The 22,346-nt window shown below is 37.0% G+C and overlaps 1 protein-coding gene across 7 annotated transcripts in view; it reads right to left on the bottom strand.

Annotated features, from left to right (window-relative positions):
* Window positions 1–22,346, bottom strand: part of RNMT (RNA guanine-7 methyltransferase) — a 33,784-nt gene that overhangs the window by 7,799 nt on the left and 3,639 nt on the right. For 3 of the 7 annotated variants that reach the window (XM_060405476.1, XM_060405479.1, XM_004020516.6), the window contains 9 exons: window positions 19,940–20,397; window positions 15,455–15,590; window positions 12,721–12,846; window positions 9,270–9,385; window positions 8,032–8,213; window positions 7,391–7,555; window positions 4,430–4,547; window positions 3,312–3,413; window positions 2,258–2,291 (listed from right to left, as the gene is read on the bottom strand). In XM_060405476.1, the coding sequence (XP_060261459.1) occupies window positions 2,258–2,291; window positions 3,312–3,413; window positions 4,430–4,547; window positions 7,391–7,555; window positions 8,032–8,213; window positions 9,270–9,385; window positions 12,721–12,846; window positions 15,455–15,590; window positions 19,940–20,356 (1,396 nt within the window). In that variant the 5' untranslated portion in view covers window positions 20,357–20,397. The remainder of the gene's footprint in view (window positions 1–2,257; window positions 2,292–3,311; window positions 3,414–4,429; window positions 4,548–7,390; window positions 7,556–8,031; window positions 8,214–9,269; window positions 9,386–12,720; window positions 12,847–15,454; window positions 15,591–19,939; window positions 20,398–22,346) is intronic. The other 4 variants (XM_060405480.1, XM_060405481.1, XM_060405478.1 and 1 more) reach the window with 3 other exon arrangements.

Below are 22,346 nucleotides of genomic sequence, written 5' to 3'. Positions count from 1 at the left end.
CCTTGGGTCAACTGTGGAACAGGGGACGGATGAAGGATGGTAGACCATGTAAGGGCCCCCCAATCCAGACTGCACAGAAGCACCAAGGCAGTCTCCCCTAACACCTCTCTGATCATGCTGTTCTTTACTCCTCATCTACTACCTCCCGAGTCTTTCAGGAGTAATGAAAGATGGCTGGCAGCAGAGCAGACAGACGGGCAGAAAACAGGCAGAGTGATCATCAACACTATAAATTCCTCTTGAGGGTTAAATAGCGGAGCAACCTAAAGCTCTCATGAGCAAGTCCTGAGGCTCAGGACAGTTCGGCATCAGAGCTTGCCCTGCATTCCAAGTACTCTGTCTGCAACCAACCCTGCCAAACCCACCCCAAATACTTCTGCACCTATTGCAGGTAACCTGCCTGTCCTGAGCTGCTCTGATGTAGGGTCACTGAAAACTAATGCTCGATTCGAGATCAGCAATGACTAACTTTCCCTCTTTTCTAACTCAAAAATTCTAGAAGTCTCACTAATTATATATAAAATGCCTTCTGTGCCAGCATTTCAATTAGGATTTAAACAAACAAAACTTGAACCACTTCTGATTTGTCAGCAACACATTTAAAGCATCTAGACGAGCAGCAAGCTCTGGAAATATGAGCTCATGATTAGACCAGTACGAGTTTAAAATACAGCTTCTCAGACTGTGGCACAACCCACAAAGCCCTCTAGATTGTAGGAGTGTAACTCATCACAGAGCAGACGGCCCTGACACGATGATCCTGGCTGCCCTGTGGCCACTGATCCTTTCCTATTGCTCTTCTCATCTCTAACGCCCCTCTTCTTCAACTGTCTGGAAGCATCTAATTCACCTGCATAGTATCGCTAAAGTCCACATTTAGTATAAAAATACAGTCCTAATCTGCAACCAGCACCACCACCACGACCTCTGCCCAAGGTTATCCTGCTGTACTGCCCTTTGGCACTGACAGGACAGCTAAGGCAGCCGCCTATCTGCACTCCAGGGAAGCCAAAGAAATCTGTCGGTTTCTGCACACATTCCCACATTCATCACAGATGATGTCTCTAATATCTTCCAATCCCATTTCTACTAAAGGAAACAATATTCTGAGACAAACAAGCTCAAACTGTTAGCCCTTGTCTTCCCTTTTCCTATCTTTCCATTCAGAAAGTCCTAAGACTCCTCCTTTCACATGGGCTTCTGTGAGGCGAAGGCTGTGAGTATGAAGCACCTGGGTTAGCTCTCTGACCTTAGCCCAGCTATATGCCTGATTTCTTATCTGTGGAAAGGAGACATGATTAACAGTAGTCTACTCATGAAGCTGTGAGGACAGAATGAAGCATAACACATGAAAGCTTCCAACAGCAACCAGGCCCAGGCTAAACATTCCATAACACCATCTGTTATTATTCTCCAATTTCTCTAGTTTTCACTGAGTGCTCCTTCATCTGTTTTCCCCATTACAAGAACTTCAGCATGTAGAACAATTTGCCTAGAAGTCACTTATTTATGTTTCTTCCACTGCGAGGCAGAGAGGTAGTATTTATTTTTTGTATCCCCCAAAGCCCTTTCATAGATCTTTATGTAACTCAATATTCACAGTGTCCATCTTTGATTACCTCTGATTTTCTCTTCAATATAATCAACAAATATTTAAGCGAAGAATGGGAACTACCTTGTAAGTCCTCAGGGTGACTATATGGGGCACCACCAACACCCTGGCAGGGAGGCTCTGGGACCTTGAGAACTGGCCAGGCCTCTGACTGCTCAGCCAGACACGCACGCATCACTTCAGAATGCCTCCACATCATGGCCGTTCCCAAGCACACATCCTCCAAGACATCCTGCTCAGTGGTGCTTAACTGAACGTTTTAGCATTTACTAAGCCTTCACTGTTAACATCAGAGAGGCCACAACCAAGTGAAACACAAGGAAGTGGTCCATAAGCCAAAATTCCCAACAGAAATGTGAGGTAAAGATGTAAAATACAGATGGCTTTGCAGTAACGAGCAGACAATGGAAATATTTAAGAACGCTCAAAGTTTACGTTAAGGAACACCGTGCATATGCTTTCTTTTGGCACTGAACAGCCTTGCAAGACAAGGGGAACTAGACATTTATAGGAATTTTGTGTGAACACAATCATCCCCTCACAATCTGTGTCAGAAAAATTTCCAAAGTCTTCCAATTTTAACAATCACTTTGAAGCAATCTTTGCAAATGTCAGTAAATCTACACTGATGATATATATACTCACTTGTAGCTTCCCATTCTGATTTACTTAAGGTCCCCTAAAATTAAAAAAATAAGGAAGAAAATTTCAGATTGAATATAGAAGCACACGTATACTTATTTTTCAATAACAGAGGTGCTCCAAAACCCTAACTTCACTATAAATATACATACAATTCACTGTTAATATTACTGTGATCTGAATATAAAATAAATCAATGAGATTAACTTTTAATGCCATCTTCTCATCACTTTTGTGCTCCTGCCAATTCTCTAAACCACTGTTTCTCAATCAAAGGGTGAATCTGCATAAACAGGGTATCATTTGTAACTGGAAAAAGTACTGAGCTTGCATTTTTAACCTGGGAGAAAAAAGGCCTATCCTGAAACATCAAATAATACTGCAGGAGGGAATAAAACTTTTGTGTTTTTACAAAGGAAATCACAAAATATCTATCATACAAAGGAACTAAACTGCATTTAGTAACATACTTGCTGTTTTGCAAAGACCCTGAGTAATAAGATACAGTAACAAGCCTAATAACTAAGGAAATAAAGAAGTGATAAATGTTGAAGTGATAAATAAATATCAATACTACAAGATGTCAGCAAAAATGTGTTACACAAATATCTATAATTTCTATTGATAACAAAGTCACAGCTACAACTAGTAATATCACTATGGTTGTGGAGCATTCATAATTAAGGAAAATGTGAACTTCCACATAGAAGTCTGCGAAGATATAATTTTTCCCCATCTAAGTTCATAAGCCCCTGAATTATATCTATGGAACACTGCTAGTCAGTAGTGTCCAGGCTAAGATACAATGATACAGCAAGAAAACTCTCAAGCCAAGCCAAGAACATTCCTCTCATCCTACTTTCTCAAATACAGCACTACATTTCTCAGCATTAAAGTGCATTTTATTCTGTATTCTACAATTATAAAAAGTAATAACTTAGGAGAAATAGGCTAAAGTGTATCTGATTTATAAGTCAGTGAACCCAAGTATTGTAAACCAATGAAATAATTTAAGTTTCCATTCTCCTATAAGACTTGTTAAAGAATGAAACCTTACCAAAGGTAGCTTCACTTGACCGTTCTTCATGTACTTTGCTGCATGTTCATAGTCACCCACCTTCTCAGAGGCAAGTCTGGAATTCTCGTTTGCAGGATATGGCTAAGGAATCAAGGGAAATTCCTAGTTGAGTCATTACAAGTGAAATTTACAATTCAGAATGAAACACCCTAAATCACTGAAATGAGACAATAATCTTTAAGTATTACTTCAGAAATAAAAACTACACATACTTTTGAAATATTTTTTAAAAAAGGAGTTAAGGGAATCTTCTCTGAACAAAGGAGCTGCTGTGGTTAACAATGAGCACGGCTGGAGTATCTACAATTACAGAGTGTCACAGAGGGACTGAACAGTGTCCTGAATCGCCGCCAAGACCACTTGGCAGCAAACACCTGTATCTCTGTGAGTCCTGGGCAAAGGTTTTTTCTGCCACAACTCAAACCTGAAGGAAGTTATCAACACAAGAGTTAAACATTCATCTGAATGTTACAGTGACTTAACCGCCAAGGAAGTACAAACAGCAACTGGAAATAATACAAATAAAATGTTCAGTCAAAAGAACCTCGGGAGTTTCGGAAGAGAAGGAAAACATCCAGCCTCCAATACAGATCGTCTCCACAATTACACAGAATATGAAGAAGGGCCTCAAAATAATGCTGTGTTTTTAAAGATATGGTGACCAAATGTCTGATATTCAAATTACTTCAAGCATTATTTTTAATCCATTTTAAGTATTAGGTTGGTGTAAACGTAATTGCAGTTTCAGACAGTGAATTTTAAATCATTATAACTAGGCTGAAACACATCTTTATTAATCAAAAAACCATTTTGGAACCATTACAATCAACACATTTTTGCCAATGAGAAATAAATTTGCTTATTCCTATAGTGTAAAAATTCATGCTTCAGATACAGAGCAGCCCCAAATGCTGACGACAGTCCTGACAGCCCATGTTAAAGCTCTGTCCTAGGTGCTGAACAGTCTACTATTGGCACCAGTTATCTGTGCAATTTATATAAATACTGAGTGTGTCCATGGCCTTGAAAGGAATCTCAGAAACAACCAAACAAGTCTGCAATAACCTGGGATTTTTACACAATTTCTAAATACTCACCTCCAGAGCCTGCATTCGTTTTAACAGCATTTTATTTTCATTGTTCTTAATCTTTTCCTCATAGAATTCCAGAAATGTTTTTTTGTAGACTAATTTCATATTGTACTTCTTCGCCATTCTGTCCAAAAAAGATTCTTTCATGAAAAGGCTTCCAAAATATTTGTAATTCTTTACGCAACAGTAACATCTTCTGGGCTTAACTACGAATTCACAAGACGACCATGCGAAATAATTGAAGGGCAACACCCTAGTGACCTGAAAAAAACAAGCAGCTAGATCTCCCTGGGTCACAGGGAACTCCAGTAACCTAACAAATAGGCCAGGAAGTGAAACGAAAATATTCCCTTTCATCTACTGGATTCCCTGGCAAGACAAACTATTAATTTTTATCCTACATCTTGAACTGCTTCTTCACAGGTTTTTACAGGTCTCTTTTCTCAACTTCCAGATGTCATGGTTCTGAAGAAAGCGGCCCAGATCCTTGCTCGATGTACACAGCTTGCCAGTAGCGGCGGCAGCTCAGTCCCGGCTTTTGTCACATTCATTCCATGTTCCCTAGAAATCTCCACCAGGACGATCCCAGGCCTGCAGGGCTGAATCCCACCAGCCTGTTCTCCTGCCAGCCTTTGCTATTTCAGTAAACCATCTCATGCTCTTGCCACCCCTCCCTGTGCCCAGTGCTCAGCAGGCCACTGCATCCTCTCCATTAACCTCAAAACGTACTTGGACAGGCCCATTCCCAATCCCGACACTGGCCACCAGCCTTCTCTATCACCATCACCATTCAATGTCGTACCACTTCGTTTGTTTGTTTCCCTGCTTTTATTCTTACCCTCCCTCAACCAATTTGCCAACTGCAGTCAATGAAGCTTCAAAAGTACACAGGTCATGGCCTTTTAAAACATTCGTTGGCTCCCCAGCACACTTAGGGCAAAACTGGCCACCTAGACACCCTTTAGATATTGACTTAGATGTCACTTTCTCCCAGGTGGCTTCCTCAAGCCCTAATTACATTAGGTCTCCCTTTGCTCTGTGTATGTATCTCTCCCAGTGCAACTGCTGAAGCAGATCACTGTACATCTGTAGACAACAAAAGGGAACCTGAGGATGATTTCAGGCAACAGATAAAAGATGAGAGAAGGAACAGGTAAAACCCTGAAAAGGGACAAAAGAGGGGACAGAGCGAATGGGAACATCGGAGGGCCACTAAGCTTAGCAGGTAAGAGCTGTGTGGACAGCAAGAGTCCCTGTCACTTGCATCAGGCCCCTTGGGAAGACAACACAGGTCAATATAAAGCCTCTTCTATTCCAGGCAGTTCATTTTCAATCAAAAAATATCCAAAATAAGCCTTTACGAGGGAAACCGAGCTTTACATCTACAAAAATCATAATTACAAAGAACAGAGACTCAATCTGACCGATTTGAATAGGTCTGCATATGAAAGCTAATTAACAAGACGGAAAAGGTGGCTTGGATCCCTATGCATTTTCAGATTGTCTCTCTGAACGAATACTTATCTTGATAATTTATAAAAAGTTGAAAATTACAGTGACAATTTATTACTTGATATGTTTATCATCATTAGCAATACAAGCAGAAAAGACTGCTAATGTTTGCTTAGCCCTTAGGAAAAAAAAAAAACTTTTGTTTCATTCTTTATCTTTTGGGGTATACTCAAATCACCGTCAACCAAAAGCACCAAGCTAACATAATAAACATATAAAATAACATACTAAAAACGTTTTAACTTCTTCAAGCATAACATTTCCCCAAAGTTTGCTAATTATAAGGAAAATGTGATATACATTTTTTTAACTTTCAGATTTATAAATTGTGCATAGTATTTTCCATGTTTAATCACATGCTACTTCATTTTCTTTTCTTTCATTTTCTTCATTTTTATTTTCTATAAAAGTTTTATACACTGTAGAACTCCTGAAAATCCTACATCCATAAATTTACAAGCTGACTGAGACACAATTCAAATAAATAATCACCATCTAAAAATAAGTAAAAAAATAAAGCTCGACCTTTTCCTCAGTTAATGAAGGCTTTGTTTTAAAAAGAATAAAAAATAAAAAGAAGGAAATACACTTTGGTCAGCTGTGACATGACCCACATTTAACTTGACTCTTCCACACTTCCTTTCAGGGAAACCCCGAAGACCAAGGTGTCTCATTAGGCCTTGGAGCCCTACCTGATAAAGCCTGAAACCTCAGCTTTCCCTGGGGTTATGGTTTGCCAGGACTCCTAATAATTCAGGTTCATGAATACATTCCTGAATCAGGATTTTACTATCACCACTGCCATGAGTCACAATTTCATAAGCTATAGTGAAATATAAAACTTTTAATATACCTATTCCAGTCAAAAGGAGGATCCCTACTTTGGGAGAACTAATTTTAGTTACCCAAGTACCAGTAGTTACTTAAAAACAAATCTTTGCTATTTCTAGTTGTCAGTTATTTCATGCCACAAGTTGTAGGCAACAGGCTCCCTTTTCTTGCTTACAGGATAAAATAATTTCAGGGATAAAAGAAACTAAATGAGTAAGGCTGTAAGTGACCTATGGCACCAACCGTTGAGTCTTAGTTTTGTCATTATTCAGGCTATACTTCTTAAGATCCCACTTAAAATGAGAGACAAATAGAAATACTGATTTTCCCCCCTTTACCTTCATTCTTATGCAAAAAGACAATGTGCTATGTGCTAAGTCTCTTCAGTCCTGTCTGACTCTTTGAGACCCTATGGACCGTAGTCTGCCAGGGTCCTCTGTCCATGGGATTCTCCAAGCAAGAACACTGGAGTGGGTTACCATGCCCTCCTCCAGGGGATCTTCCTGACCCAGCAATCAAACCCTTATCTTTAATGTCTCCTGCACTGGCAGATGAGTTCTTTACCACTAGACCCACCTGGGAAGCCCCCAAAAGAGAACAGTAACAGATTAATGACATTCTTACTCATTTAATAATGGAAAGTAGACCAAGAATTCAGGAACATCCACAACACCTTCCAAGTTGAAGTCATATTTGCAGCCAAATAAAGGATAATCTCCTTTCTTCTGAAATTTCACAGTATAGATTTCATTTCCAAATGATTCTGTTTCTGAAGCTTCAAGGCGTCTTCTGTAGGTTATACACCCCCCCAAAATCAAGTCTATTATTAAGTCAAATTTATTTTAATCAGATTAAATATGGGGGGGGAACACACATGATGCAACTGATAGCTGTGAAGTGGGTCTGAGCTACTTTTAAGAAGCAATATGCTAAAATATCATTAACAATCTCACTAACAAAATTATGCTAGAAATAGGCTCCATTATCATGACAGCTGGTTAAGTCTCATCTGATCTGGAGTTTATCTAGCAATACCACCTCTGGCTTTTTGGCTGAATGCAACATCAGTCCCCAACTAAAACACAAAGATGTTTTAAAGGTTCATCTGTAAGTCTGACTTTTCAACTTAAAACTAGATTATCTACACAAATACATTATCAAAGCGCTCAACCCTTCTATAAACTCTATTTCTGATAAATATCTGCTGTTCTAAAATAAGCTTAATTTTGAATGTTTTATAAACCACAATATATGAAAGTACTTACATCAATTCAAAGCTATTGGGAGTGGTACCAATAAAATAGCCTCCAGGGCTCAGTCTCTCACATGCATTTCTGAGCATGACGTCAGCTTGCTCATAGGACTCAAATGAGTAATGGCAGACAAACTGACAACTGCAGATGTCAAAGCACATTTCTTGGTCACGAAACTTATCAATTAGGAGTTCCTGAAACAAATTATAATGGGTCAAGATTTTGAAATTGGCTGCAACATAATTAGTTAATTTCTAATATTAGGATCCTTAAAATAAAAGTTGACATGCCCTCCAACCAACCTATCCTCTATCATTATGTATCTTAAGGATCATAATAAAAATGTTCTCTCTTTTCTGGTTCAATATAATTTCATTCCCACTTTCACAGTAATTTTTAAAACTAGAGATTCGGGAATCATATTAAAAATACATCAAACATATGACATTTAAAGGAATTGATTCTTTAATTGGCTTTACTGGAAAATTAAAGTAAAATGATGTTGACCTATATACTTGGGTTTATGAAAAACACAAAACCGGCCTTTGAGACATTTTTTTATTTTTTAGGCTGTGCTATGCAGCTAATAGGCTCTTAATTCCCCAATCAGAGATTGAACCTGGGGTACAGAGGTGAAAGTGCCAAATTCTAATCACCAGACTGCCAGAGAACTCCCTGGGAAATTTTGAAAAATGCAAAATGTTTTTTAAAGGTTTCTAACTTTCTAGCAGTATACTACCACTTCTTTCCACCTTCACAACTGCAAACAAAATGTGTAGTTAAAGGTATCTACAATAATTTAACGAGCTAACAAGTCAGAAAAGAGAGATAAAGTTCCAGGGGGAGATTTTCAGCATTTCAAGTGCCTCTGTAGTCTTGAACTTCAGCTGTCAAAGAGATTTGGAAACAGGTGTCACCAGACTGTGACATGTTGGGAAGCCGGTCAAACAAATTACAAGGTAAACAAAACCTAAGTGCAGATCTATTTAAAAATACTAGAAAAAAGTGTCCAAACAGAAAAGCAACAAACTATTTCCAAAGTAGAAGTATTAAAAGCTAAAACCCACTAGTATTCGGCAGGTCATTTAAGGAAATGTATCATTAATGGAACTTCTAGCTGAAATTAAAAATGCCATGTCCTAAGATTTTTAATGTTTCAAAGCACATTTTTTAAAAATGAGCTGATTTTTAAAACAAATCACTTATTCAAACTAAAAATATAAATACATACTTCTAAAAACACCACATACCTTTGAACAATCAGCAGTTATAAATTCTGCACTGAAAATATACTCATTATCACGACAACGGTTTTTCATGTCCTCATACCGCTGCTGACACTGTCTGACAGAAACATCAGCGATATCTGGAAGGGGAAGAGGCATCAGTGACGTCAGCAGAGGCCCACAGAGTCACATCAGAAACACAAAAATGGCACAATCTAGATTGCATCTCAACTGTTGAACTCTGGCAAGGAATCTAGCCTTAGAAAAGCAAAAAGGTTCTATTTCCTTCAAAACAAGGGAGAATAAAGTCTTCTGTACCAATGCAAATGACCAATATTTTTCGGAATGAATTAAACACTTTCTCAATAAGTGCTGACAACAGAGAAGTTCTATCGTGATTTTTAAATGCTTATTCAAAGTTTAAAGCAGAAAGTTTAGATTCCAATTTGAATTATAAAACCTAACTCTGTACACTCAGCTCTTTATATTTTCTTAAAATGTTATCTATTTTTTCCCAGTGTTGAGACTTGCACTACAGGTACAGAAGCAGCAGTGGATGTTGTTGTTCAGTCGCTCAGTCGTGTCTGACTTTTTGCAATCCCATGGACTGCAGCACACCAGGCTTCCCTGTCCATCGCCAACTCCCAGAGTTTACTCAAACTCATGTCCATCAAGTCGATGATGCCACCCAACCATCTCATCCTCTGTCGCCCCCTTCTCCTCTTGCCCTCAATCTTTCCCAGCATCAGGGTCTTTTCCAATGAGTCAGCTCTTTGCATCAGGTGGCCAAAGTGTTGGAGCTTCAGCTTCAGCATCAGTCCTTCAGTGAATATTCAGGGTTGATTTCCTTTAGGATTCACTGGTTTGATCTACTTGCAGTCTAAGGACTTGCCTGGTGGCTCAGTGGTAAAGAATCTGGCAGCAATGCAGGAGACCCAGGTTCAATCCCTGGGTCAGGAAGATCCCCTGGAGAAGAGAATAGCTACTCACTCCCATATTCTTGTCTGGAGAATTCCATGAACAGAGGGGCCTGATGGGCTACAATCCATGGAGCTGCAGAGTCAGACATGACTGAATGACTAACACAAAGAAATAACAGTTGATACTGTGTCATGAATATCAGGTAGGAGCACCAGTGATACTGGTAATTCTTGATCTATTTTTCACTGCTATAAACCAGCTCAGAAAGAAGAAAAGGGGAAGGGGGGAAGCCAATTTCATTTAGGAATGTCCTTGATAAAGCAGTAAACATTAATTTTATAAAATCTTTAAAACATTTCTGCTACATAACAAAGTCTATCTGAACAGGACTGGTGTGACTGTTTGTGAGCTGTACTGGCCAATTTTTTAATAGGGAAATTGTTTTCACTTGAAGAACAACAGACAAACTGGTTATTCAGACCTGGTAATCTGGCAGACCTTTTCTTCAAAATGAAAAAAGTGAAAACTACAAATGCTATTTGTTACCAATGATAAACCTGAGCTTTCAAGTGAAAACTACAACTCTGAAAAAACTGTTTCTATCACAATGGGCTGGGCATTGTCCCAATACTAAAGAGTTTTCTGATTATGGTGATATTAAACCAATGTGATTTCTCGATGCCCATGTTTAGAAGATTTGCATAATTTTAGTGAACAAAATCTTACAGGGCAAGGTGCAAGACAGATTTAATGGAGTTTCACATCAAATAATTCCATTTCACTGCTCATCAAATAACACATTACAACATACTGATGCAGACACAGAGGTGCAAATTCAGCTGTCTTTTATTATTACAGACTTTAAAAGAATTTGCAGAAATACTTTTAAAATACTAGTCTTCTCACTAAATTTTACTTGTAAAAAATTAAAGCTATTTTTAAAATATTCGGTTTTAATTTCCACAATCAATAGATATAACTACATACACAAAAGCTTTTCAGGGTCCTTCATCATTTTTAAGAGTGTACTGACCCATGAATTGCAGCACGCCAGGCCTCCCTGTCCATCACCAACTCCCGGAGTTCACACAGACTCATGTCCATCAAATCGGTGATGCCATCCAGCCATCTCATCCTCTGTCGTCCCCTTCTCCTGCCCCCAATCCTTCCCAGCATCAGAGTATTTTCCAATGAGTCAACTCTTCGCATCAGGTGGCCAAAGTATTGGAGTTTCAGCTTTAGCATCACTCCTTCCAAAGAACACCAGGACTGATCTGCTTTAGAATGGACTGGGTGGATCTCCTTGCAGTCCAAGGGACTCTCAAGAGTCTTCTCCAACACCACAGTTCAAAAGCATCAATTCTTCAGCACTCAGCTTTCTTCACAGTCCAACTCTCACATCCATACATGACCACTGGAAAAACCATAGCCTTGACTAGATGGACCTTTGTTGGCAAAGAAATGTCTCTGCTTTTCAACATGCTATCTAGGTTGGTCATAACTTTTCTTCCAAGGAGTAAGTGTCTTTTAATTTCATGGTTGCAATCACCATCTTCAGTGATTTTGCAGCCCCCCAAAATAAAGTTTGCCACTGTTTCCACTATTTCCCCATCTATTTGCCATGAAGTGATGGGACCAGGTGCCATGATCTTCGTTTTCTGAATGTTGAGCTTTAAGCCAACTTTTCCACTCTCCTCTTTCACTTTCATCAAGAGGCTTTTAATTCCTCTTCACTTTCTGCCATAAGGATACTGTCATCTGCATAGAGTCGGACACGACTGAGCGACTGAACTGAACTGAACTGAGTTCATAAACCAGAAACTGTGAGAAGTGCCAATTTAGGCAACATGACTCCACAGGCAGTGCTGTGCGCTTCCATGACTCCTCAGACAGGAAGGAACATGTTGTCTGCCTGCCCCTTTTCTGGGTTAAGACTGACTGGGAGGTTCAGGTGCTTGATTAATCCAGTTAAGTTCCTTTCAACTTTTCTCCTAATAGCTTCAGCATCTTTTAACGACTACAGCTAGAGCCATTATTTCATCAAGGGTGGAAAAATTTATTCATCATTTTTCAATAAACAGAAATTTGTCTTTTAAACCATTTGTTTATGCTGAAATATGGTTCATATAGGGTTAAAAAAGATAAATACCCTCTACCTTTGTTTATACAGTTCAGAATAATGAATAAGTTTCCTTGCTCCCTCCAAGTCTGAACAATGAGATTTTCCCCTTATTCCATGTTTTTTAATCCACTATAATTACTGTTTGTTTTTTTTTTTAATTTATGAAACTGTCCTATCTGTGACCAGTGAAAGACTTTCCAAGTTTGTGCTTCAAACATGGAGTCCACCATGACTTCAATCATCTGTGGTCTTAACACCATGAGTGAATTCTCATTCCTCATTTAAAAAATACCTGTCTCATGAGCAGCTCCACATGAGCATACCACATCTTGTGGTATGGTATTTCAGTGTTATGCCCATAAAATATCTTTCTTATTTCCATTTACCTGGCTGACCACAATGCATTCCTTCCCATGTCATTATCTCTCTTACCAGTACAAACTAGCTTGTCAATTCTTCCTTTTTTCCACTTGAGCAAATCTCCACCTTTACCACATCCTAGGTCCAAAACAGTGATATTACGTTTCTTTCTCTGTCTCACTTTTTCTAAAAATTCCCCTAAAAGAGAGAAATAAGTTATAATAAATGTTCTTCTCCATTTTTACTGAAGTATAAACTGCTACCCTTAATAATCTACTAACTTCTACATGACGTGTAATATAAACACATTCATTTATGTAATTAAATTCATAACTTTTGGGAAATATTTCAAATTTGACTAAGAGTTAATTAACTTGACTCTTCTTCAGCATTAAAGAAGAAAGAATATATCTCTGGTATCTTAGAAACTAAGACAGGTTTTTGAAGGTTATTTTCAGAATTTGATTCAACATTATATAGCAAACATTTGTCTCTCTCATTTGATTAAACAGAAGTTAAACAGTATAGAAAAGCTGCATGATCTTGGCAGGTCAATAGCAAACATTTTAAATTCTAATTAATACAAGAATATCCAACACTTATTCTTGATAAGAGAAAAATTAATTCATAAATTGCTGTAGTTCTCTTTCCAAAGCTAAGTGTTTGGCTTCTTATACATTTAATAAGATGAAAATAATTATGGGATCATAAGAGCTTGACTTTGATAAAAGAGCCAGGCTTACCTCTAAAAGAAACACAATAACTAGTCAAAAAACTATATAAACCTCTTTACTGTCATCAGAATTCTTAAAACTCTGAAATAAAAATGGAATCTTTTATCTCAATCTACCAAATCACATTAATAATCAATGGATGATATTAGTAGGTCCCCATATCAATAGCCAAATGGTTCAAATATAGGTTAAAGGCATATGAATATTCTTAGACAATGAACTATTCAGCAATTCTAACACTGGATAAAATACTGAATCCTAGATCTAGTCTATCTTTATCATTCTGAGCTTAATGCTTTTTATTTCCTATGTAGTATTTTGACTGCTAGAATATTCTGTATAAATACTTCTGCTTTCACCGTCCATAGGATTTTTAACTGATTTCAACAGATGTACAAGTGTTCAATATTTAACTTTCTACTATGAATCTTAAAAAAACCAGCATAATATGTAATATGTCAAGAGTAAAAACCAGCAAGAATCATAAAACTTCTTTATTTCCACAAAATAAGATTAATGAGAGGGGAAATCTTCTTGAAACATTATTCAAGTTACCTTTATCACATTCAAGCATCACACTCAACTATCACTAGCTATAAACAGCAAGGAAGAGAAAATGAATGGCAAAGAATGGGTGTTGAGAAGACAAAAAAAGAGATAGCAAAGATCTGGCACAGAGCACATCAATTACAGCAAGACCAGAAAGACAGGTGCAGACAGCAAAGCACCCGTTAAAGAGAGCTGCTGGAACAGCTGAAGGAGAAACCACCATCAGGAATATGCTGAGAGATACATTTTTGCCCGACATAGTGTTTTTATAATAAAAGCTACCTATTTCCCTGTTTATAAAAATAATACAACTAACAATGTGAAAAATACAACTGAACTTAAAAATATTTATTCAATGAATAAATACCTGAATAAGTGACTAAGGAAAAATACTCAATAATAAGTCATCTACATTACTAAGGATGATGAACAAAGGAAGAAAAAAAAATTGAGAAATTAGCAATAGGGTCCAAAGATTACTTTATGAGTATAGATTTTAAAACGCCATAATAGTAACCCTAAAAAAAAGCTTTTCTTAAAGAGTTTATTCATTTATCCTAGATGACAAGTAGCAGAGTCAAATAAGCCTTATTTTTGCAATAAAACATAAATATTAAAAACAAAAGTGAGAAAGAAAAATATTAAAATGCATCTGAAATGAGTCTTGTTCCCCTTCCTAACACTTTTCAGGATGGATAATTTATTTTTTAAAATTACTAAAATATTCTCAAAACGATAGAAAGTAGTCATAAATGGCACATTACTCTTTTTAGTTTAACTATGAAAGCATTCTCACTTTTTCTGAGGCTGGCTTTTGAAAAAACAACAGAAACCAAAACTAAAAAAACTTTTTGTGAAAAACTTCAACATTTACTGGCTTTTATAAATTCTCTAATCTCAGGTAAGTGGCTGACTAATATATTTGATACAGAAAGCAATAAATATTTTCAGAATTAAATTTCCTCCACTGACTTCCATTTTAAATTCAAAAATGAGTTTTCATAGACAAAAATGATGTCCAAAAAGCTGAATTTCTCCATCAATCCTCAAAGTAAACTTTATTTCTCCCCAGAAGAAAAGAACAAGTTCAATGGACAATCAATACAAATGATGACCTTTACCAACTCATTAAAGGCCCAGAGATAAAAAATCATGCCACTGCCCATCTTAACTTAATGGAACCCAAATGTTTCATTCAATAATATAGGATTGCTCCAAAACAATTAGAGTAAAACAGATTATTTAATAGCACTAGGTAACCTTAATTCTAAATATAAAAGCAAACTGCCCTCTGAAAACCTAAATAACTCAATATTGATATCTTATGTAGTCAGCTATTAGTAAATATGAAAAGAATTTATCTCAAAGGCCTAATTTCAGTTTTGCTCTGGTTTTATAAAGCCAAGGTTTGATGATTAAATGAACACTAACTAAAAACCTAGTCACTTTGTATATGATTAACCACTTAGGGAGAAAAAAAGGAAACATAAGCTGAAATCAAAAATTCAAAACTGGAAACATACCAATGAGGACACTTTTCATCCAATTGTTAAAATTTCTTAGGTAAAAAATTCTACTTTGGCTACGCTTCTCCAAACCAACTTCCTGGAGTTCATTGTAGTGAGCAGCCACTGCTGAGCTGTGTCCTTCTTCCAAGTTCTGAAAATAGAAGAATAGCACAAAATTAAGAAGCTAAACATGAAACAAATAAAATTATAAAATTATTGTGAGCATTACATGAGCTAATATTCACAAAGAGATGGGAACACAACAGTCTACGTTTGCTGTCAGTGATTTCTATTATTTGCTATTAACCTAACTCAAATTTCAATTGGTACTCTCTAAAACCTTAAGCATTCTGCAAAAATGCCAGATAAGGGCCTCAGATTCCCCCCACTTTCTGCTCAACCAAAATGTTTCACCTGGTATGTAAAATAGGTAAAAGGTTGAAGATTTTCCTGGGAATAAAGGGTTCCACTGCTAGTAAAACTTTGAAAACTATGTTTACAATACAAGCTTCTCTCTATTAAAAAGGTTTGCGATTCACCAATGACAAATGCCTGGCTTATCTGCCACTTTCTTCCTGAGGAGTGATAACAGAATTTTACTCATTCATTGCATAATGCAGATTCCACTTCAGGTCCCATCACAAAACAGTATTCCCAGATGAAAATGATTTGCTATCCCTTGCTTTACAATACTCGTTAAATACCAGGCTTCAAGTAACTACCCTAATAAGCAGAAATTACATAGTTTAAGGAATTACATTAAGAAAGAAATGTAAAAGTGGGTATCATGTAGAAATCATTTTGAGTGATAATCTCAAATGCTTCAAACACAAAAAAGAGATAAACACCTAATTAAAAAGGAAAAAAGGTAAATCATTTGAAACTTACATTGGTGTCTTTTTTAAAACACTAAGAAAAAAGCAAACTATAAAAACTCCCTTTCAAGTGTTTAGTCAAGATTTCCAAATAAGATTAAAATTATCTCATTAGCAGAAGTTTTATCTAAATAAAAGAGAAATGAAAATCAAAACTACAATGAGGTATCACCTCACACAGGTCAAAATGGCCATTATAAAAAAGTCTACAAATATAAATGCCTGAGAGGGTGTGGAGAACAGGGAACCCTGTACACTGCTGGTGGGAATGTAAACTGGCACAACCACTATGGAGAACAGTACGGAGGTTCCTTAAAAAAATAAAAATAGAACTCCTATATGATCCAGCAATCCCACTCCTGGGCATGTATCAGAAGAAAAACAGAATTTGAAAGATATATGATCTCCATTGTTCACTGCAGCACTCTTTACAATAATAAAGATGGGGAAGCAACCTAAACATCTACTGATGAATGGATAAAGAAGATGTACACAACGGAATATTATGCAGCCACAAAAAAGACTGAAATAATGCCATCTGCAGTAATATGGATGGAGCTAGAGATTATTATACTAAGGGAAATCAGTCAGAGAAAGACAAACATATAACATCACTTAAAGGTGGAATCTAAAAAAAATGATACAACTGAACTCATTTACAACACAGACACAAACTTATAGATTTTGAAAACAAACATGGTTACCAAAGGGGAAAGTGATAAATTAGGACTTCGGGATTAACATATACACACTACTATATATAAAATAGTCAATCAACAAGGACCTTGCAAGTTCCCTGCTATACAGCGAACTCTACTCAATATTCTGCAATAACCTATATGGGAAAAGAATCTGCAAAAAAATGGATATATGTATAACTGAATCACGCTGTTGTATACCTGAAACTAACACAATATTGCAAATCAACAATACTTCACTATAAAATAAAAATTAAGTTAAAAAAAACAGAACCAAAAAGAAAACTACAGGCCAATATCACCAATGAACATAGATGCAAAAATCCTTAACAAAATTCTAGCAATCAGAATCCAAAAACACATTAAAAAGATCATACACCATGACCAAGTGGGCTTTATCCCAGGGATGCAAGGATTCTTCAATATCCGCAAATCAATCAATGTAATACACCATATTAACAAATTGAAAAATAAAAGCCATATGATTATCTCAATAGATGCAGATAAAGCCTTTGACAAAATTCAACATCCATTTATGATAAAAACTCTCCAGAAAGCAGGAATAGAAGGAACATACCTCAACATAATAAAAGCTATATATGACAAACCCACAGCAAACATTATCCTCAATGGTGGATATGAAAGCATTTCCCCTAAAGTTAGGGACAACACAAGGGTGCCCACTTTCACCACTACAATTCAACATAGTTCTGGAAGTTTTGGCCACAGCAATCAGAGCAGAAAAAGAAATAAAAGCAATGCAAATAGGAAAAGAAGAAGTAAAACTCTGTTTGCAGATGACATGATCCTCTACATAGAAAACCCTAAAGACTCCACCAGAAAATTACTAGAGCTAATCAATGAATATAGCAAAGTTGAAGGATATAAAATCAACACACAGAAATCCCTTGCATTCCTATACACTAATAATGAGAAAATAGAAAAAGAAATTAAGGAAACAATTCCATTCACCATTGCAAGAATAAAATACTTAGGAATATATCTACCTAAAGAAACTAAAGACCTATATATAGAAAACTATAAAACACTGATGAAAGAAATCAAAGAGGACACTAATAGATGGAAAAATATACCATGTTCATCCACATCCAAAGCAATCTATAGATTCAATGCAATCCCTATCAAGCTACCAGCGGTATTTTTCAGAGCTAGAACAAATAATTTCACAATTTGTATGGAAATATATAAATAAAATAGCCAAAGCAATGTTGAGAAAGAAGAATGGAACTGGAGGAATCAACCTGCCTGACTTCAGGCTCTACTACAAAGTCACAGTCATCAAGACAGTATGGTACTGACTCAAAGACAGAAATATAGATCAATGGAACACAATAGAAAGCCCATGCACCTATGAACACCTTATCTTTGACAAAGGAAGCAAGAATATACAATGGATTAAAGACAATCTCTTTAACAAGTGGTGCTGGGAAAACTGGTCAACCACTTGTAAAAGAATGAAACTAGAACACTTTCTAACACCATACACAAAAATAAACTCAAAATGGATTAAAGATCTAAATGTAAGACCAGAAACTATAAAACTCCTAGAGGAGAACATAGGCAAAACACTCTCCGACATAAATCATAGCAGGATCCTCTATGACCCACCTCCCAGAATACTGGAAACAAAAGCAAAAATAAACAAATAGGACCTAATTAAAATTAAAAGCTTCTGCACAACAAAGGAAACTATAAGCCAGGTTAAAAGACAGCCTTCAGAAGGGGAGAAAATAATAGCAAATGAAGCAACTGACAAACAACTAATCTCAAAAATATACAAGCAACTCCTGCAGCTCAATTCCAGAAAAATAAATGACCCAATCAAAATATGGGCCAAAGAACTAAATAGACATTTCTCCAAAGAAGACATACAGATGGCTACCAAACAAAAGATACTCAACATCACTCATCAGAGAAATGCAAATCAAAAACACAATGAGGTACCATTTCACGCCAGTCAGAATGGCTGCTATCCAAAAGTCTACAAGCAATAAATGCTGGAGAAGGTGTGGAGAAAAGGAAACCCTCTTACACTGTTGGTGAGAATGCAAACTAGTACAGCCACTATGGAGAACAGTGTGGAGATTCCTTAAAAAACTGGAAATAGAACTGCCTTATGACCCAGCAATCCCACTGCTGGGCATACACACCGAGGAAACCAGAACTGAAAGAGACACGTGAACACCAATGTTTATCACAGCACTGTTTATAATAGCCAGGACATGGAAGCAACCTAGATGTCCATCAGCAGACGAATGGATAAGAAAGCTGTGGTACATATACACAATGGAGTATTACTTAGCCATTAAAAAGAATACATTTGAATCAGTTCTAATGAGGTGGATGAAACTGGAGCTGATTTATACAGAGTGAAGTAAGCCAGAAAGAAAAACACCAATACAGTATACTAACACATATATATGGAATTTAGAAAGATGGTAACGATAACCCTGTATACGAGACAGCAAAAGAGACACAGATGTATAGAACAGTCTTTTGGACTCTGGGGGAGAGGGAGAGGGTGGGATGATTTGGGAGAATGGCATTGAAACATGTATAATATCATATAAGAAACGAAACGCCAGTCTAGGTTCGATGCAGGATACAGGATGCTTGGGGTTGGTGTGCTGGGATGACCCAGAAGGGTGGTATGGGGAGGGAGGTGGGAGGGGGGTTCAGGATTGGGAACATGTGTACATCCATGGCGGATTTATGTTGATGTATGGCAAAACCAATGCAATACTGTAAAGTAAAAAATAAATAAATAAATAAATAAAATTTAAAAAAAAAACACAGAACCCTTAAGTTATTAAAATTATGTTTTTTTAAAAAAGGTATTTCATAACTGCTCCACATTTCAATCTGACATAGTCTATTATGAATTTTTAAAAATGCATTCAAAATACCTTTTGCTTTTCAGGAACATCTTCAAGTTCTATTTTTCTCCTTTTCTGAGTGCCATCTCCAGTAGGTTCATCTTTTGGAAAACTATCAGTTTCTATTCTTCTTCTCCTTGAAATGCCTTCATCATCACCAGAACCTTTTTCCTCTGGGGCAATTTCAGCATCAAGTTTTCTTTTCTTGGATGGAGTGTCTTCCCCACAACTAGAACTTTCCTTTACAAGATCATCCTCAAACTCCATTTTTCTCTTTTTTGGTGTGTTTACTTGCCCACAAGTAGGAGCCTCTGCAGAAAGACCAGTCTCAGGAGAGGCTGTATTTTCATTAATAATGAATGATGACTCTGCTTCTGAATCTAATGATATTTTTGCTTCTTTATGAAAGATTTTTTCATGTTCTTCTGCTTTTGCAGAATTTTCCATTTTTGATTACTTAAATGATGGTCAAACTTCATGAACTGACACTAGAATGGTAAAAATTTGATATTACTTGTAAACATAATGCTGAGACTTTAAAAGCAATTTAAATCAGAAGTTGGCCATTTAGTTTCAGTGATCAAGTAAGAATTTTTAAAAACTCATTACAGAATACTGAAAACAATACTGATACATATTGCATATGAATTTCTAAAAGTGCTAATGAAGTACTAATTATAATCCCCAAATACTTCCACAATCTAATCCATAAAAGTCACCACTGACATTAAAACCGACAAAAGTCATCACAGTAAATGAAGTCAGTTCCATTTCTATCCTGACCCTTACTCTACAGCCTTGGCTCCCAAAATGTGTGCTGGACACTACAACAAATTCATATGTGCACAGCAAGGTATTTTAAAGTTTAATGAAAGCTTAGTGATATCTGACACCTGGAAGGTATCAGATACACCATCAAGTAGAGCACAGTTTTAACTGAGTAGCTTGAACTATATTTTTCTTTAAATGACAACAGAACCTTGTGAAGCTAAGACTTTGGTGGTACCACAGAAAATCAATGTAAAACAAGAAGTGCAGTTAGGGTCAAATCTAATCTCAAGGATTGAGAAGTCCAGTACTCAACAGATGTACACATTCCATTACTACGCATTGTGGTAACTAAGAACTAAAAGGCAGAGGAACCTGAGATCAAATTGCCAACATCCGCCGGATCATGGAAAAAACAAGAGTTCCGGAAAAACATCTATTTTTGCTTTACTGACTATGCCAAAGCCTTTGACTGTGTGGATCACAATAAACTGTGGAAAATTCTGAAAGAGATGGGAATACCAGACCACCTCACCTGCCTCTTGAGAAACCTATATATGCAGGTCAGGAAGCAACAGTTACAACTGGACATGGAACACCAGACTGGTTCCAAATAGGAAAAGGAGTACATCAAGGCTGTATATTGTCAGCCTGCTTATTTAACTTATATGCAGAGTACATCATGAGAAACGCAGAGCTGGAAGCAGCACAGGCTGGAATCAAGACTGCCGGGAGAAATATCAATCACCTCAGATATGCAGCTGACACCTTTATGGCAGAAAGTGAAGAGGAACTAAAAGCCTCTTGATGAAAGTGAAAGAGGAGAGTGAAAAAGTTGGCTTAAAGCTCAACATTCAGAAAACGAAAATCATGGCATCTGGTCCCATCACTTCATGGGAAACAGATGGGGAAACAGTGGCAGACTTTATTTTGGGGGGCTCCAAGATCACTGCAGATGGTGACTGCAGCCATGAAATTAAAAGAGGCTTACTCCTTGGAAGAAAAGTTATGACCAATCTAGATAGCATATTCAAAAGTAGAGACATTATTTTGCCAACAAAGGTCCATCTAGTCAAGGCTATGGTTTCTCCAGTGGTCATGTATGGATGTGTATGTATGTATGTATGTATGTATGTATGTATGTGTGTATGTATGTATGTATGTATGTATGTATGTATGTATGTGTATGTATGTATGTCATGTATGGAGTTGGAGTATAAAGAAAGCCGAGCGCTGAGGAAGTGATGCCTTTGAACTATGGTGTTGGAGAAGACTCTTGAGAGTCCCTTGGACTGCAAGGAGATCCAACCAGTCCATTCTACAGGAGATTAGCCCTGGGTGTTCTCTGGAAGGACTGATGCTAAAGCTGAAACTTCAGTACTTTGGCTACCTCACATGAAGAGTTGACTCATTGGAAAAGACTCTGATGCTACGAGGGATTAGGGGCAGGAGGAGAAGGGGACGACAAAGGATGAGATGGCTCGATGGCATCACCGACTCGATGGACGTGAGTTTGAGTAATCTCCGGGAGTTGGTGATGGACAGGGAGGCCTGGCGTGCTGCTATTCGTGGGGTCGCAAAGAGTCGGACATGACTGAGCGACTAAACTGAACTGAAAAAATAAACAGTATTCCTTTCGATCTGTGTATTATTTTTTAAAATAAAGTTG

The sequence above is a fragment of the Ovis aries genome, chromosome 23 (genome assembly GCF_016772045.2).
Source record: "Ovis aries strain OAR_USU_Benz2616 breed Rambouillet chromosome 23, ARS-UI_Ramb_v3.0, whole genome shotgun sequence".
In the NCBI taxonomy this organism is placed as follows: domain Eukaryota; kingdom Metazoa; phylum Chordata; class Mammalia; order Artiodactyla; family Bovidae; genus Ovis; species Ovis aries.
The sequence above is the reverse complement of the archived record's forward strand: the minus strand, read 5'-3'. Positions and strand labels throughout refer to the sequence as shown.